The sequence below is a fragment of the Girardinichthys multiradiatus genome, chromosome 4 (assembly GCF_021462225.1).
Source record: "Girardinichthys multiradiatus isolate DD_20200921_A chromosome 4, DD_fGirMul_XY1, whole genome shotgun sequence".
NCBI lineage: Eukaryota > Metazoa > Chordata > Actinopteri > Cyprinodontiformes > Goodeidae > Girardinichthys > Girardinichthys multiradiatus.
This window is the reverse complement of record NC_061797.1, coordinates 26478471-26497730: the sequence shown is the minus strand read 5'-3', so window position 1 is coordinate 26497730 and position 19260 is coordinate 26478471. Positions and strand designations below refer to the sequence as shown.

The window sequence follows — 19260 nt, the reverse complement described above, 5'->3', positions numbered from 1 at the left end:
CACAATCTACCAGTTCACTCGGTCCTCTGGGCTGGGGCTCGCCATCCAAGTTCAGGAGAGGATGATCTGGTGGTTTCGAGGCACCACAGGCCAAAAGTGCACTATAACCAAAAAACCTGACCTGGAACAAGGCCAAAGTAAAGCATCTTAAGTTATCAGAGTTCAATATTACCAACATATCAGTAAACTAAAGAAATTAGCTTATATGTGGTAAAATATATATATATATATTTCAATCTAAAAGTGCCAATGAGGTACATCTATAACACTATATTTAACTTCAGAATGTGAATTTGAAGCTCATATTAGCTCTGACTTACTCAGAACAGAAAGTTCCCAAGCAATGCCAACAGAAAAGCACATTACAGCACCATGAACCATAAATTAGCACCATTGAAATATTAGAACATGTGATAATAGAAAAATAAGTGTAACTGCATAGAAAAAATACAACATACACAATAATAATAATAATACAAAAACTTACAATACAATTATATTTTTTACTAAATTTGATCAGTTACTAGGTATTTTAGCCAATTTTCAGCAATTTTACCGAGCCAACTGCCGAGCCCGTGCGATCACTCACCGATGCTTTGATGCTACACGACTACACGGGGATTTTTCCGGGCTTCAGCCGTTCACAAGGGAAGCTTTCTGAGATTTAATAAAACGGATTTACTATTTTGAATTATATATTTTGCGAAACTATTTTAACATTGTTTTTCTTACCTATTTCCAAGATTCTTCATCGAATTTGACAAGATTTCCAGGCTATTAGCGGAAACAACCGTCAGCTCTGAGCTCTCAAGCGTGTCTAACACGATCTGAGCAAAATCTCAGCACAGCCGTAAAAGGGGCGGGACAATCAACCTTATTGGCTGATGTGAAATCAGACTGTGCCAGCTATTGCTTGTTTAATCTGTCACTAAAAGCAATCACTAAAGGCATATTTCACAGTTTTTAAAGATTTTTAGCATTTCTTATCTATACTTATGAACATATTTATTAACTTATTTTTAACTTTATTACTTTTCAACTCTTATTGTAGAATAAGACATGAAATCCATTTATACTTTTTAATCTTGTAGAAGAAAACATTAAATCAACATCATTCATTTTTTCTTGTGTTTTTAACACTGGGTTACACTGTCCCCCCTTGGAACATGCAAGTCCCTTTGCATGGGATGGGTTGTTTTGAAATGACAGGAAAGCTGGAACCCTTAAAAGGGTGTTCAAGTTCAGGCTCCATCAAGGCACTGGTAAACGCAAGGCTCAAGCCATGGAATAGGGACTGGGCAATGGATACGAGTGGGTTCCCTAACTGGCTATACTGGAGCCGGTTTGGTTGAGTGGTTTGTCTCTCTGAACGTCTCACAGGATTGTGGTTTCATGACTTGGGTAGAAGAAGGTCACGGTGGCCTGTGCCCAGAGACCTTAAACAACTCCGTTCATTCTTAGGTTTCTCGGGGTACTATAGGCGCTTTATCAAGAACTATTCGAGCCTTGTTAAGCCTCTCACTGACCTAACGTCAGGCTATCCACCGTTGCGTAAGAGCACAAAACCCAAAACAGCCTGCTGAGTACCATGATCCGAGAAAACCATTTGGTGAGCGGTGGACTCCCTTTTGTGAGCGAGCTTTCAAAGACATCATTGAGAAGCTCGCTTCCGCTCCTATCTTGGCATTTGCAGACCCTAAGCTGCCATACCCACTTCACACCGACGCCAGCACCACAGGGCTTGGCGCCGCCCTTTATCAGGAACAGGACGGCCAAACAAGGGTCATTGCTTATGCGAGCAGGGGGCTGTCCAGGAGCGAAGCTCGGTACCCCGCCCACAAATTAGAGTTTTTGGCCCTAAAATGGGCCGTAACAAAAAAGTTTGCAGACTACCTTTATGGGAATCAGTTTACTGTCATGACTGACAGTAACCCCCTGACCTATATTCTGACAACGGCTAAGATGGATGCAATGAACTACCATTGGTTAGCTTCTCTGTCTACCTTTAACTTCAAGCTCCAATATAGAGCAGGCAGACTCAATTCTGATGCAGATGGTCTTTCAAGGTGACCGCATGGTGAGTTATTAAATGATGTTGTGTCACAAAAAGAGCTTGACAGGATACAGCAGTTCACCCAAACTCATTTGGCACCTCAAGATACCACTTTAAGCCAAGAGGTGGTGTCATCCATCTGTGAGAGACCCTTGTGTTGTAGTTTCTCCAATGAACCTACCCTGCTGGTGCACTCATTAGCCATCTCGGTAAACACCTTACCAGATAACTTTGTCAATGAAGATGATTGTGGTGGTCTTCCAGCCGTGCCCCATTTGTCAGCTGAACAACTCAAACAAGAACAAAGAGCTGACCCCTGCTTGCGCAAGGTCATTGTTCAAATTGAGACTGGTGAAAAGGTTCCACCTACTGTCAGAACCGAACTTCGTGATATAAGTCTGTTGCTTCGAGAACTCAATCGTCTCAAGCTGCACAACCAAATATTGTACCGAACACGCCAAGATGATGGCAATGTCACATATCAACTCGTCTTACCTGAACAGCTCCGTGAGGCAGTTTTTAACAGTCTCCATAATGATATGGGCCATTTAGGTACTGAGCGTACCCTTGATCTCGCCAGAGCAAGGTTTTATTGGCCTCGTATGGCAGTTGACATTGAGAACAGAATCAAAACATGCAACTGTTGTGTGCCGCGAAAGATCCCTCCGGAAAAAGCTGCAGCGCTTGTGAACATACGGTCTACCAGACCGCTTGAACTGGTCTGTATGGATTTCTTATCCATTGAGCCAGATCAAAGCAACACAAAGGATGTGCTTGTACTAACTGATCACTTTACTAAGTACGCCATAGCCATTCCAACTCCTAACCAAAAAGCCCAATCTGTGGCAAAATGTCTTTGGGATCACTTTATAGTTCATTATGGTATCCCTGAACAATTACATAGTGATCAAGGGCCAGATTTTGAGTCACACATAATAAAAGAACTTTGCAAGATCATGGGCATTCACAAGATTCGAATCACTCCTTATCATCCTAGGGGAAATCTTGTGGAACGCTTTAACCGCACCTTGTTAAGTATGCTTGGGACCCTGGAACAAAAAGACAAAACACAGTGGCGCAACTTTGTAAAGCCATTGGTTCATGCGTACAATTGTACGAAAAATGACACAACCGGATTTGCACCTTATGAATTAATGTTTGGTCGTCAACCTAGATTACCTGTTGACCTTGCATTCAACCTACCGCTCCAAAACAAAAGTTTTAAGTCCCACTCAAAATATGTGGAAAAACTGAGAAAAACTCTCCAAGAAAGCTATAAACTAGCGACCCAAAATGCTAACAAAATGGCCGACAGAAATAAAGCCAGATTTGACATGCGTGTAAAACCATCCAAACTAGAACCCGGAGACCGAGTTTTGGTGCGAGCCGTTCATCTCAGGGGTAAGCATAAACTAGCTGATAGGTGGGAAACAGGCATTTATGTAGTGGTGGGGAAAAAAAACAACAAAATAAAATAACATAAATAACCCAGTCTTTTCGATACATCTGTCAAATATTAATTCAATGTCTCACAGCCAGTGACCAGTCGGGTCATATTAACTTATTTTTAACTTTATTACTTTTCAACTCTTATTGTAGAATAAGACATGAAATCCATTTATACTTTTTAATCTTGTTGTAGAAGAAAACATTAAATCAACATCATTAATTTGTTCTTGTATTTTTAACACTGGGTTACACTTGGTTAAAAAAAAAAACAATAAAATGAAATAAGGCAATATGCCATAACTCTGCTAATGACATTCAATTCAGTCAGTGAATGTTTTAATAACTGGGCACAAACCGGGTCTTTCTACAGTTACAGAAGCAATCGTGTGGATCATCGTGGTGGCCTGTGTGCTGTTCTCTGCCAGTGACTTCTGACATCTGGAGAGAGTTGAGAATTTGCAGAGATTCTCACTTTTCCTTTCCTCCGTTGCCTTTTTGGCTGCCTGTGAGCTCTGCGGTGGTTTTAAAAAGCCTTGAAGCCAGGTTGCTAAACAGCAGAAATAGACGAGCAGGTCAACCAGAAAAGCTGAATATAGGGGAAGAAAAATGAATTCAATATAAGGAAGTTATTGTGTCTAATTCTGCTCCATGTTTTGGGTTAAAAACATTCCAGACTGTAGAGCTCAGATGAGTGAGGTTAATGAGACTTTGCAAAATGTAAAGATGACTTTAATTTGTTAAATAGGCTCAACAGTTATTATGGAGCCAGATACTAGTTATGTGCATAACTGTGCATTGTCTGAATGAAAGCTCTTGGCATCAACTCCAGGTGTCTCTGCCCCTCTCCCGCCTTCTGAAAACATTCTTTAATATTACAGTGCAGCAGGGCTCTGATGGATGGGGCAAATATTAGCACATTCCTGAGTGAGGTGGGCGAAGAGGACTGTGTATCGGATGATCTGTCAAATGTGACAGGGCCAAGGACATGTGGACTGTCTTTAGAAGATATTTAACCAAAGTCTCTCTCTGACACACATGCTGATAAAAAAAAAAAAACTTTTTAACCGTCACTGCCTCTCAAGGACGATCCAACACAAAGAATTTATTGATTTCAGGCAGCAGTCTTATAAAGCTACTGTCAGTTCCATGTTTCATCGATTTGTTTCTTTTTTAGTACAAAATGACTCAGTTTAGCAGTAGGTGTTTTTTTTTTTTTGCTAACTATTATGAAGGAAATTAAGGAAAGGTGGGTGGCTCTCAAAGTTTACAGCAAATTTATTTCTGGACCTAAAAATAAAATTTTTAGAAAAGTCAATGACAAGTTAAGACTACATTTTCAGAGGCACTAGTGGCCTGTAGTTGACATCATGAGGAGTTAGAGAGAGAAAAAAGTGAGATATGGAGTAAATGGACAGTCTCAGGAGATGAACGTCGACCAGCTACTTTGTGGACTGACTGCTTCCGTAAATGGTATGACCAACCTACCCACTATGTGAGGGGACACTGCTGATTGGTGTGCTTTTAAAGGTACAAATGAGGAGATGTACTATTGGTATTTTACTGGCCGATAGAGATTTTCTCTTCTAAGGACCAAACTATGGGGAAGTGAATCTGTGGAAACTTAATGCTATAATTAAACGTACAAAACGCTGTCTTTGATCAGCAGCTTAAACAGACACATTTTTTTCCTATACATTAAATACATCAAAATTAAAAGCCTCCACTATTTTCATGTTAATCAACTGTGTGTTCTTTGTTACTTCGTTTAATTTAAGTCAGATAAAAGTTAGGGACAGATGCTTTTATGCATAGGTGATGAAAATATTGTAATTTTTTCATTTTTGTAGGATTCAAATCTTCTAAGTGTATCAAGGAACATGCATCACATGTTTATGCCTTTATGTGTCGTACTTGATAGAATCAAAGAAATCGCAGTGGGTCAAAATCAGAGCTAGGATTTCAGACCTCAAAGAAGACAGAAAATCAGTATTGGGCAAAAAAAGCCTGATTGCTGCATCTCTGTTTTTACTAAAGGCACAGCATTGTTCTTTCATAGCTGCAGAGTATGAAGTGTACCAGTTCATAGTAAATCAGCCCTGCCACATACAGCTGCACCTTCCCATTTATGAGTTTTGGTTTGTCATTTGGTAAATGAAGAAGGGAATAAAGACTTATCTAAAGCAAATTATCAAATGATCCTGATAAAATCACAGAAATCACTTCTTTTAAACTTTTTATCTGCTTTATGGTTAGGATTTTGTTGCCAGTTGCATTTCTGTTATCAGAGCAGTAAAAAACACTCTGTCAGTCTTGATGTTAGCTGCTTGGCAGATTATCAGTGACAGTTTTGGCTGCCTATAAGCCTGTTTTTTTCACTACCCCATAGCAAATTAGTGAGAAAATGTCTGACCAAACCGGTTTTCCCACTGAAACTTTGTACATGTTGCTTTATGATGTATTTGATTGCTCAAATGTCAGCGTTTCCAGAAAAAGCAAATAGTAACCTGGCATTGCATCATGATGTGCGACTCAGCCAGTGAGGGAGTAGATCAAGTTATTGGAAAATGAAAAACTCCCAGATCATTTGAGGGTAGGATGCTGGTATCAGCAACAAACTAACCTTTGCCATGTAGCTGCTGAATAGCTCAGATGTCTCAGGAGAAACTTTCTCTTAAATCTGGTTGAATGCATTTTAAAGGTACTCTGAAGGTTTCTCAGAAGTGCTTGTTTACAGCCGGTGATTTTGTATAGGAAGATGGTATCGGCCCTCAGGAAGTCACTTGGTTAACGCCTTGGTGTTTATACTGCAGGGTCCATCTTGGGCCTGTGTGACCCAATTCTCTTCTTACCCCTTTTTCAGTTAAAGTAAACCAAACTGGGAATTTACACAAATAAAGGTTACTTTCAAATCAGTCCATATGATTAAATGAGTAAATGTTGGCTCTGATTACCAGCTTAATGTTTCATCAAGCTGTTGTTCAATGTTTCAAATGTTTATTTCAAATGCATTATTTTTGTATACTAATGTTTTTAAGACAGAAGTTAGATTTCTATTTAAAGTTCGGACACGGCATTTGCATTAAAAGTATGATTTATAGGATCATACCTAATACAACCCATAATCCTCTGCTTACAGGTATGACGAAACTATGATTGTGTTAACTGGTGATGACATCTGCACATTTTCTAAAGACAAGAATATTTTACACAAATTATTTTCAAGCTTTTAGTGTTAAATTCTATAATACCAACTACATGTTTATCCATACTGTTTCTGCCCTATCCTGGTTTTGTATATTTTATTTATATTCGCTCAGTTCAAATTTTCTGTGGTTCCTGGAGAAGACGAAGAGCTGGAGGTTTGTGTGCCACACAGAACAACACCAGTCTTTGTGTTCTAATGAAAAAATGATGCATGTTGTGCCCTTCCGGCTCAGTCCACAGTCACAGGAAATAGGAGACAGCAGGAATGCTCATTCTGTCTCCTCATCTGTCTCTTTAGGAATCAGCTTCAGCCCTGGTTGACTTGCTCCTTCATACAACAACTTCCTGTAAACAAGTCCTGCTGCCAAGCAGCCTCCTATCCTCCACCTCTGAACTCTGGGGCTCTCCGTTTGACCCCCTTTTGCATCAGAACAATTGCTTTGAGCCCACTTATAAAAGGGTCTGAGTTGTGTTTTCAGGAGCAATGGCCTTCAGTTTGAGGGGAGGCTTTAAGTAACTTTTGGTCTGATGTGAGATAAGGTCCAGGAAATGGTTCTTGTAAGAAACACGTCTTTGCATTGTTTGTGGTTTATTTTTTCTAAGGACCTCAGTTGGTATGAAAAAGAGGATGCTGGGTTGCAGGGAAACAATTGCTTCACCGTTGACAAGAAAAGACACAACATTAGCAAAGTCCTTCTCTTCTGTGATTTACTTGCTAGAGTGCCACTCCTAAACAAACATTGTACTGATGATGTATTAATAGTTATCTTATTGCAGATAATGTATGTCTGTGTTGTAAAGGTCTTTTTAAATCCAACAAGTTGTTAAGCTGAAGAACAAATGTGTCAGTTTTAGTTCTTTCAGTGAGAACTGATTACAAGTCTAACATGAATGAGGCTTTATATGACCAACTGTACATGACCTATCACCAATGTTGGCTGACACACTTTTAAGCTTCTGACCCAAAAAAACAACATTAGCGGCAACCTCTGACCCTGACTGGAACCGGCTGAAGAATAAAATCTAATCGAATAATGCCATAATGGCAACACCAACAGCTTCAACAATCACATAAGTCTGTTTTAGAGAAATCTTTTTGTTTCTTGCCATTTGTGGTGCCTGAGATTTTGCTATTTTTTATATAAATGTAAGTTGATCATAAACTAGTCTGAATTCCCTGATTAATTTTTACTTCCAAATATATTTTTTCAAGTGGTAGGTTTATTAATTTATGAATTAATTTATTGATTCATTTTGCCCCGATAATCAGTGTATTCCTGATTCATCTTCACAAGCTATTTGTCTTCTCAACATGTAAAATGTTTAACTTGTTTTCTCTATCTGTTTGGCTGAGGAGATCCCTTCACTCATTTCCTTTAGATCAGTTTGTTTTGCCTAATCTGTTGCTTAGCTTTTCTTTTATAGTGTGGAAGGAGGCATTGTCCTGCTGGGTCGCAGCCAGTGCCATGCATACCCAATTTTTAACATTGTTTATCTGAGTATAGATGTCAAACGGACATTTACATGAATGCCAGGACAGAGGGTTCAAAACTGAACTTGTATACAGTTAAGATGACCTTAGTCATGTTGTGTCTGATACCTAAACTGAAAAATAGAGTCACATTAAATAAATAATTATGGTAACATGTTGTCCTATGTTTTTGCAATACTGACACTTTAGTATTTCTACCAACTACAGTATGTGCAGATGTTGATTCAAAGTTTTATTAAAAGACTGGTTGATGAGCTTTTGATTGTAAAGAAAATATTTTGTTACCTTTTCGGTATGTTTATGGTTGTCTGCAGGTGTTGTCGTCTGTATGTATTACATCAGATGTTGGGCAATGGCATAGGACTTTTTCCCAACTGATTCATTTCTGAAATCCAACAGCCTATGCTGGATCTCAACATTAACATTAATCTGTGATTTATAGATGTAAACTTTGATTTGGAGCACTATTTTCAAGTAAAGCTAAAATTAGCTTCCATAAATTGTTTAGTCATCTCCCACTGTCACAGAAACCTGAAGTTTTTAGTGTTCAGTGGAGGGATGATGAGTGTACCTGTTCAGACACCTGAAACTCTGTGTTTTGTCCTGAGTCCTGGCTGTGGTTCAGAGGAATCTCGATCACCTGGTTTTCTATGGGAACATGGATTAAAGCCTGTGTTTATCAAACTATCAGGTCTTGTTCTTTTCCTTTTAGCTATACCTCTATGTTAAATTTACTCTTTAACAAATATGATAAAAAACCAAAAGAGTTTCTACAAGTCTGATTTCGCTGACATGCCCTGAAAAATGTCTCACCTTCTTGTGTTTGCATGGCAGGTGAGCGGACGGTTTGCAGACAAACATGACTGCCAACAAGAGCTCGAAGGCTGTGGCCCGTGCAGGAGGGGGTAGAGCTGCGCAGGACGTCCCCGACAGGTCAGTGACATCTGGTACAGTTAGGCCTAATCAACCTGCACTTCCAGTCACCTCGGTCTGCCTGCCAACTCATTCATTTTCAAACATGTCTTTCTACCAGGGATCAGTTTGGGGTGGATTTTCTTTGTTTTATTTTTTTAACTCCTGGGAAAAATAACCAAAGATTGTCAATCAAACCACCTGCATGTGTGATCCTGTTTTGTGGGCCCATCTATCTCTAAACTGTGAGTGCTGAGCTTGTGTTAGCATGTTGATAGCTGACAATGTCCTGCTGTAAAGGCAATTATTTTTTACGTGCTATTCATTTAAACCAACCCAGAACATCTGCAGTGGGTTTGTGAGAAAGCTTTTTTGTGGCCTGTGGGGTAGTTTTGATCAAGAAGATTGCTGGTAATGGTGCTGTTGTTGGTGAACTTACATAAGAAGAGGATTGCAGCTTACTTTCATCCAGTTTGGTAAAACGTTGGATCTAAAACGGTGGTTTTGATCAGTATTTCTTCTGCTCTGAAAGTTTTTTGGGACTTTTGCTGCTTGTGAGATTATTTTCTTTTCAGTCATTGTGGCTATCCTCCTGACCATGGCAATCTTGTGCATAAAAGTGTGTGCGTAACAATGAGAAAAGTGGACCAGTAATGGACGAGAGCGTGGATCTTCAAAAACTTTACACAGGTGGTTGAACAGTATTTGAAAGTCATGAAAAAACAGGAAAAAAAGCAGCAAAGACCTCACATAGGATCTCAGACATGCATCATCCTCCAGTGGATCGAGGATTGTTTACCAACTTTTCAGGGTCTCCTAGTCCAGTGTTTCTCAACCCCTGGTCCGGAAGTCCCACTGTCCTGCATGTTTTAGACAGGACAGTGGGACTAATGGGTGTTTAACATGGTTCTGGAGCACTTCAGAGCATGCTAAGGAGGTAATGTTATCATTTGAACCAGGTGTGCTGGAACAGAGACACATTTAATCAGGGTCAGTGTTTCTTACATGTAAGCAAACCATTTTATAACCATATTCTTAATCTTTCCCTGTCAATTTATTTCTCCTGGCAGTTAAGTATTTTTGATAAATTGTGGGAAAGAATAAATGATCAAATCTCACCTATAGTTTGATTTAATGCATACTACACCATATTTTATATTGATTGTGGTTCTGATCCCTGTTTGGGCAAGTTGATTCTCATGAAAAATAGGAGTATGATCTATTATAAAACCAAAATAACTCCGAGCAACATCCTGGTGGTATATGTTGTTTACTGGAGTCACAAAACCACATTTCCTTACAGCAGACTGTGACCATATTGTAGGAGATTACTTTAAATCAAAGGAAGTAAGGAGTCTCCGTAAGCAGGTACGAATTAAAGAACAGTGGGTAACATCCTGCGGCAGGGTAAAAGGGCAAAGATCACCTTGTTAGTGCTGAAATATAATTTTATGTGTATAAAACTGATATCTTTAAACTTTTTTAAATAATAAAAAGGTTTGCTGTAATAAACATCTAATTTACATTCCTTTGCTATGGCTTCTTTTATTTATAGACTTAAAACGCGTTCATCCATTCAGTTTAGGAACTCTTTTATGCCTGACTGATTTATAGGACAGAAAAGGTTTACTTAACAGCCCCCCAAAAATCTTTCCTATTACAATGATCATGAAGTGCACAGAAATGAATTCTGAATGAATGAAAAAGCAGCAAATGAACAAAGAACATTTGAGAACTTTAGAAAACTCAAAAAACTTATATTAAGACTTTTAAAAAATATTATGATAAAGTCTGGCTTAATAGAAGCGAGCTTTAAATAACTGAAGGATCTCTCAGTGCTATTTTTGCACAACTCAACAGTGCTTTAAAATGCATATGTTCAACATTAAATATATAGCATCTTCTTATGAGTATTCTTGATGTCCACAATGTCACAGTGGCTCTAAGCTCACCCTCTAACACCATCAAAATGTGTTCAAACTGTGTCCTATTATAATAAATGGTCATATTAGCAGAGCCTTACAGGTCCTTATGGGATCATGTTACACACATAATTATAAGATTTAATGTGAACGAGACATAACAGCGACCTTCCTTGCAGCTGAATGTTTTAACAGATGGAGAACACATGCTTGTCTTGGAGGATGCTGCATAATATGTTTCTCTGGAATATGAAATTAACTCAGGATAATTTTTAGACACAAATTACACAGATGCTGCTGCAGCTTTTTGTGGACTCATGCATCCCGTGCAGGTTCTTCTAATTGTGTGGTTTAAAGTAAAGGGTTTCAGTTAACCTTAAAAAGTAATTGGGAAAATTGTTTTTGACACCAATCAACATGCTAAAAACATGTTAAAGCACTTGTCATAAGGTGTAAGAGACACACATTCCCCTTTCTGATTGAACCTTGCAAAGCCCTCAGACAGGAGCTGGATCCCAGATGTAAACAAATGAAGAAGTGACAAGCAGCTGGTGGATTCTGAACTCCAGCAGTAGCATTGCTGGCTCTGTGAGCAGGCCGCTCTCTGCCTTCTGGTTAGCAACGGGATGTGGCTTGTGGTTTAGCATGCCCTGGAAGCCTGAGTTAAAGCCAGAGGCCGGGCTGTGACTGACGTTCAGCTCTTTGTACATTATTGCACGTGTGGCCGCCCTAGCTGAAACTGACAAAACTGGGATTATTATTTCTACAAAGGCTGATCCACATCACTAGGAACCCCTAGGAAAATATGAAAAAGGGAAAGAAATCAGCACATTTTTTATAAATGTGTCTAATTGTGAGGTCTTCATGTGGCAACCCACATTTTGTTTTACAGCACTAGACTAAATCTTACTAAACGAAGCTATGTTACGACTGAATAAATAAAGGTTTGAAAAGAAATCAAGTGGAAATGTATCAGTAGGTTTTTGTCAAATCAGCATTTTAGACTGAGGGCACTCCAGTAGAGACTAGTGTATGTAGAATACTGCCCAAAACGGTATAACTCATCAGTAATTTTGACAAAGTAGACAAACATTACTGTTTTAAAGTGGCTTTAATTATTATTTCTTTAGGGTTATTGAATTTCTTTCTCCTTTTTACATATTTTTAGTAGAGATGCACTAATCAGACTTTACCTGGCAGATATCAATTTTTCTATTTTGAAGTCAGATTTTCATTTCATTTCAGTCATTTTAGTTGCTTAAAATGTAAAAATGCGCTGGAGTTTCTTTGATAAAATTTATAATTTGAATACATCAGAAAATTATGGAATTCCAAGGGTATCCTCAAATATCCCTAACCTTAAAACACAAAGCAAAGCACATCAAATAACAAGCTGCTGGTTCTGATTGGCCGATTTCAATTTCTGACTGATTAATTAGTAGATGTGTAATTTTTAGCCCAGTTATTTTCAGTCCAGTACCACACCTTTTTTAGATATTGTTCTTTGTTTTGACAGACACCATTAGTTCCCATTTCTTTAATTGAATTTATAAAAAAATACCAAAACAGTTTTAAACAGTGACATAAAGATACTTGGTATAGTTTGGATTATTAAATGAAGGACGATGTGTCTTTTAGGTCTCGAGACAGGTTGCTGCTGGATTAATTTATATTTCTTAAAGACATACTTTTCAGATAGTGTTCATCTGCTGCAGATAGATTTGTAGGCCACTGGGTACAAAGATGGGACCAGAAGTCAGTTACAAAGCAGACAAAGTCTAAAAAAAAAAACTTCAGAAAGCCTACAGAACAGACCACTTTGACCATTTTAGAGGACCAGAACAAAGTCTGGTTTCTTGGAAGAAAAGTATTTAAATATAGTGAGACAGTTGAAGTTATTGGTGTTCCCCAATGCTGCAACATTAAAACTACCGCCATATCTGTGTACATTTCTAATATCTTGTTTAATAAAGTATTTATGCATTGTGGGACTTGCAAACTGGGTTTTTCAGATGAATATGAATGTGAAGCAGAAATTACAAACAAAAAAGTTAACTTGTTTCATTGCTATAGTGGATTACATAGAATCCACAAAGTTATTGCAAAAATGGTATTGTAGGTATTAAATATTAGGGACTGGGAGTTCAGTTCATATACCAGCTTAATTACAACATCACCTAGGCATTGTGTGATGATATCTATTGTCAGTTTACTTTTGCAAGGTGGAAACTAACTCAGGCCTCCCGGAAGGGATGTAAGATAAGTTTCATCCATCATGCTTGAAGCTTGCAGGCACAGAGCTGCTGTAAGCTTCTCTCCACCCTAAAGCAGAGAAAGTGAAATCGGGGAAGGGCATATAGGTGTGAAGCCAGATCTGTTCCAACCTGCACTGTTGAATCACAGTCTGCAGCCTTTAGCTTCCTCCTCACAAGAGTCGTTATTCTAACTGAGACAGTGACATCAGATCTGCTGCTTCACTTTCACAACGATTAGTCAGCTTCCTGATAATCAATGTTTCTGGGAGACTATGAGTGTTAAGGTGTCCTATAACTATATGGATATAGTTGGGTAGCGTGAGAAAACGTTTGTGAGACATTGGTAGAGTCCACAATCACTTGCTGCAGGGATCAGAAAAGGCTGTGAGAACCTGAGAGGAGCAGTCAGGCTTTGCAGGTAAGAGCGCTTTCATAAATCTTCCTCGTGCATAATGCCTTCTCTGTGAGGTCTGCTCTGAATCTCTTCGAGTAATTTTTCAAGTAAAAATCCACAGTGCCATTTAAATGAAGTGTGTATTTCCCTTGGCTTTTATTTCAATCTTATGTTGCCAAGGACAAAATACTTTCCTGTGGTTTTTATCAATACATGGCTTCAGGTTTTCATTCCGGCTTTGATCCTGGAAAGGTTTTCCCATCTGTTCCACAGTCAGTTTCTGACTAAGGGATTCAATAGACAAGTTCTCAGTTCTTACAGGTTGCTACTATAGGTTTACTAAAAAACTCTCATTTAATGAAATAGTTAACTGTAATAAACACTGACTTTCAAAGAAAAATCTTTGCCATGTTCCTCATTTGAGAAAAGTGAAGGGTTTACAAGATCACTGGGGATGGGAAAACATTTTCCCATCCCTTAGAGAAAAGACACAGGAATTTCACATGTGCAAAATCATGTAAGAAAACAAGTGATCAGATCTGAATGTGATTAGGCACATGTAAAATTTCATATCTTCAAAACACATGTGAGATATGTGAAATAGATATAAAACACGTTTTGCACATGGAAAGGATGGTTTTGGAACACATTGGTGGTATAATGTGTAAAACACATGTAGATTCCCATGTGAAGCCTAAGGGCTGACATGTGAAACTTTAGCTTACCATGTGTTTCAACATGGGAAAATCTTATTGTGTAGTAACATGTGAAACACAAGTGTTTCACATGTAAAAGTTATATTGTATAGTAACGTTTGGAATACATGAGAAAACCATCCAAATGTAAAATGTTTTTCTACATGTATTTTCAGTTTTGATGCCTTTAAGGATAGGAAACAAAATAGGGAAAAAATAAACATATTTTTCTGTGTTTGACCCAGCAATCACTGGTCAGAGGATATCATGAGAAAAAAAAATTGCGTTTACTTTCTATGAATGCTTACAGTTTTCTCTGTCGTGTTTCAGGAGCCAGTCCACATCCCCAATTCCAGCACTTTCTGCCAGCCAGGGGCAGAACCAGCAGCCCGTCCTTAGTGACGGTGAGAGCAAACAGGCTAAGTACGTTAGGACTGACGGCAGGTTCCTGCTGCGAGCAGGATGGAGCAGCAAGACAGCTAGCCTGTACAGCGGCGCCTCTCTCACAGGCGACACCGATCCCCAGGGCCGGCTCTCCAAATCTAAAAGCATCAGCTGCTTGGACAACAGGCTCTCAATCTACAAGCCCCCGTCACAAACCACGTCCTGTCAGGAGAATCAGGGGGTTCAGGAGCAGAAGGAGAATCAAGGGGAAGTCCCAGCAGGAGAAGGACTCAATGGTAGGCCTCTGAGTTGGAGCACTTTCTCTCTGGGACCTTTCTCAAATCAAGGCCACAAACGCGCCCTTTCTCTCACCCACTCGGGAGCTGGTGTCCCCCCTACCACAATCCGTAAAAAGATCTCAGAATGGGAGTGCCGGAGGGTGTCTTTGCCTAGGATGAGCCTGTGTCTGGATAAACGAGGAGGGGACCTTGTTGGTGGTAGCGAGGGCTGCCCAAGTCTGCTCTCTTCTCCTTGTAGCGAGAAGACCTTTGATTTTAAAGGAGTCCGCAGGATGAGCACAGCTTTCTCTGAATGCTCCTACATGGGGACAGAGGACGATGAAGGAGTTTCAGACAAAGATGGCCTGGGTCGTTTCCAAAAAAGGAAAGGCAAGACAGAGTCCTCTGGGGGGTTTGTGCGTACCCTGTCGGCTCGTAAAGAGACGTCAGCAGTCCTCAACAGGATACAAAAGATAGAGCAAGCCCTGAAGGAGAATCCCAGTCCTCCTCCTCCACGTTATCTCAGTAACAGCTATGCTTCAGACAAGACAAGACAAAGGTCTTTTATGATAGGTGATGACTTGGACAGTACCTGTGCTAGTAAGCGCAGCAGCATTTGCTCTGTGGCCACAGAACCAGATACAGTTTTACTGCCTGATAAGCTCTCTAAAGTCAGACAAAGATTTAGTGTGAGCTCAGCCAGGTCTGAGAGCCCAGACCCGACGAGTCAACAGACCTCTGTTGGCACACAAGTGAACCCTTTACCCAAACCTAAACGCACTTTTGAATACGATGCCAAACGGGAACAGAAGGATGTTTTGTCAGCCAATGGATTACCTCTAGACAGACCCTTGGAGTCTCCCCCACCTCTGCCCTCCACTCCTGCACCCAGCACCACACGGACCACAAAGCGTGAAGGGAGCAAGCCAGTGAGAATCCAGGACAGGTGAGGCCATCTTGTGTGCCTACTTATGTTTCTCTAATCGCCCAGTTTTGTTCCCCACTGTCTCAATGGTAAATGTTTATGGCTCTTGAGCGTATCTAATGGAAACTGCTCATGCTGGAGACATCTGATTTGTTTTGGTTTACAGATCATTTAAAATGTCAGACCCATTCCAGAACATTTTGATGGCATATAAAATAAATTTGGAAATTTCTCAAAACTATGTTCTCTCCTAAAGCAGTGAATAGTTTCTCACACCTACCAGATGCAGTCAAATCCTGCAGCTGACCTTTGTCTCTTTTTTTTTTTAAATTCACTCTTTCGCTCATGTCTCAGCCATTTTTTTGAGCGAGGGTGTTGCCTCACCAGCTCGTTCCGATGTGATATCCTCAAATGTTCATCCCATGGACTCTGTTTAACATTCCTGTGGTTGCAGCAGTTTCAGAGCGGGCCTTAAAACCACATGCTGTCGATGGTCTGTTGTGAGGATACCGTAGATTATCTCAGAAATGTAGCGCAGCTATCATTCTCTACAGCGACTTGACATGTGATGTGTGCTTTACTGGGTACAGAGAGCCCTCAGAGATAGTAAGATATCTGCATGTTTACTTTTCTGGAACCTTCCTTGTGATTGTAGCACATGTTGATCGTAAGATTTCTTGTTTTGTAATTAGTTTTAAGGTTCTTGGGGAATGAAACCACCTGTTGATGGGATTAAACAACCCAACATGGACTGTTTTATAGTCCAGATGTGTGGGTTTCTTCTTCTTATACTTTTCATTTGCTTAAATCATTTTAGAACACTGTGACTCATTCTTACTTGTACATTAGCTTATGGGTCTCATTGTTTTTATTTATCTAACTCCTGCTAGAGAGTCGTGTGAGTCGGAGGATGCTGCCAGCCTGCTGTCTTCGTATCCTTCCTCCCCCACAGAGAACGGAGCGCTGACCGCAGACCCCAAGAGCCAAACCAGTTCCAAAAGCACTTCAGAGGAGAATGCCTATGAGGACATAGTAGGTAAGTGCAGGCCACCTTCTGATGGTATGAGATGAAGGACAATGATTTCTATGCAACTGGATTCATGGAAGACTTATAGGAAAATGAAAGATGATAAGTTGCTGCTTTTATGTAAATAGGTGTAGTTTAAAGAAAATCATATATTTTTGCAGTCCTTGGTTTTATCTAATAATTCTGGGAATCTAATGAACTAATTTAAGCTGGTTAACTAGTTGGGTTTCTACCCACTTGTGAGGAGCCTACAGTAAGCGGACAAGCCGCTCTTAGCTTGTCAACTGTTCTTTTAAACAGTATTTTTTTGGAAGTGTGTAGCAACATGTTGGGAGGGGCAGCGCAGCAGTACTCCAGGCTCTGTACAGCTGGCTGTCATGATCTGTTGGTGTTTGTACTTTTGGTTCTTCTCCCTCCATGTTCATTCTGTTTTATTGTCACCTTTCCTCAGCTCTCTGCTTCGTACTCTCTCTCAGCTGTTTAGCATTCTCCTGACTTTGCTCACCTGGTTTCCAGGTCTATTCACACCTCCTCAGTGTTTAAGCTTCTTGCTTCTCTTTGTTCTTTGGTGGTTTCTTCCATTGTGCTCAACCCAGTTTCATGTCCATGTAACAATATGATGAAGATTTAACTGGTTTATTTCTGGTATGTTACTAGTTTCAAGCAATTTTTTATATGTTTATACATATCAAATGCTAGCCTCTCTTTGTGGGTTTAGTTTGTCAACACTCTTTAGAGTAAGATTAATGGGTAATACACAGAGTTATAGTCTAATAATTACATTCCTAACAATTAGCTTTCCAATAACAACATGATCATTTTGTATCACACATGCTAACTGCTTTGTTGATTACGGTGCAGTAATCATTAACAGAGACACTAGATTAAAGTCATTGGGGTGGCTTTAGAGCTTTAAAGAATGCAGTAGTTTGTTCTCAGAGATGATGTGCATATGAAATACCGGACATGTTGAAAAGCCAAATTCCTTTCCACTAGCAAATGACCCCAGGCCTTCTACCTAGTTCAGCTGCCGACTCCCCCGGTGCATTTTCAATGCGGTCAGAAGGTGTGTCAGTGCGAGCACACAGGCTCATGATGTAGCTTGGATTTCACATGCAGAAAAAAAGTTTTCTTTCTCGGAAATATTGTTAATGTTATAAGGTTTAATGGTTACCAAATAAGGGATGGATTTGTGTATCATTACTTCATGGTCCATGACTTGCTCATGAGTGTCTGTTTTTTTTTTTTTTCCTCCCTGGCCGAGGATGTGCAGCGCTAGAGTGAGTGTCGGGGCATGACAGATTTTCTTGTGAATCTTAACAAAGCTCCCATTGTTCATCCAAAGCTGTGAGGGTTAGACTTTGCAGTTTGGAGACGTTTCTTGGCACTCTTTGTGCTTGACCAAAACGGTGTCCCAGAGACTGAATCTAGTAGTGGCTTTGAACTACACAATACAATGAGACAAGACAAAAATGCAAAAAACAAAACAACAAAGAACGTATGGAATGGGATTCTGGGAAATTCTTGGGATTCTTGGAAACCATGAATACTTGATTTGAAGGGTATCTCAGTTTGTGCAGCTTTGATGTAAATATTTTTGTCGCTATATATGACAGTAACAAAAAAAAAAGTGTGGTTTAAGCTAAGAAACGTTTGAGGAACCAAACATGTAAACCCAACATTATAGAGGTCAGTGTGGCATTTGGGAAAATTACAACATTGCAGGCAACCCAACAATAATACTGAAAGCACAACGAAGCTGGAGACCAATATGAGAAAGCAAGAAACAGAATACAGAATAACATAATTTACTGCGTGATGGCTCCAGTAGTTAGTACTGTTGTGTCACAGTTTAAAGATCTCTGGTTAAAGTCTAAGCTGGGTTCTTTCTACGTGGATTTTGCATGTTAGGGGTTTCTTCTGTTTGGTTCTGAGCTTTCCTCCTGGAGTCCAAGGAACATTACTTCTGCTAAATTTGATTTTATTTGCATTTGGGTGTTAGTCTTGGTGTGTGGTTTTGTATCTCTGTTCTGGTCTTGTGAAGCACTGGCGACCTGCCCGGTTTTTACCCGACCTCTTGCCACTTGACTGCTGGGAAAAACCCATACCTTCCAAGGCAGGTTTAAGTGGGTACAGAAAATGTGTTTGAGTCCATATGTGGTGTTTTTGAGTTGAACTGTTTTTGTCAATCCACCACCATAGGTACTGTTCAGACCATGGAAACCTTTCCATGCCCCTTTGTGTGTCTATTCTAAAATCTCACGGTTGAC

At 39.7% G+C, this 19260-nt stretch overlaps 1 protein-coding gene across 2 annotated transcripts in view; it reads left to right on the top strand.

Moving 5' to 3' along the window:
- dennd2b (DENN domain containing 2B) overlaps positions 1–19260 on the top strand; it is a 72025-nt gene that overhangs the window by 13174 nt on the left and 39591 nt on the right. For both annotated transcript variants that reach the window (XM_047363349.1, XM_047363348.1), the window contains 3 exons: positions 9033–9131; positions 14707–15984; positions 16854–16999. In XM_047363349.1, the coding sequence (XP_047219305.1) occupies positions 9058–9131; positions 14707–15984; positions 16854–16999 (1498 nt within the window). In that variant the 5' untranslated portion in view covers positions 9033–9057. The remainder of the gene's footprint in view (positions 1–9032; positions 9132–14706; positions 15985–16853; positions 17000–19260) is intronic.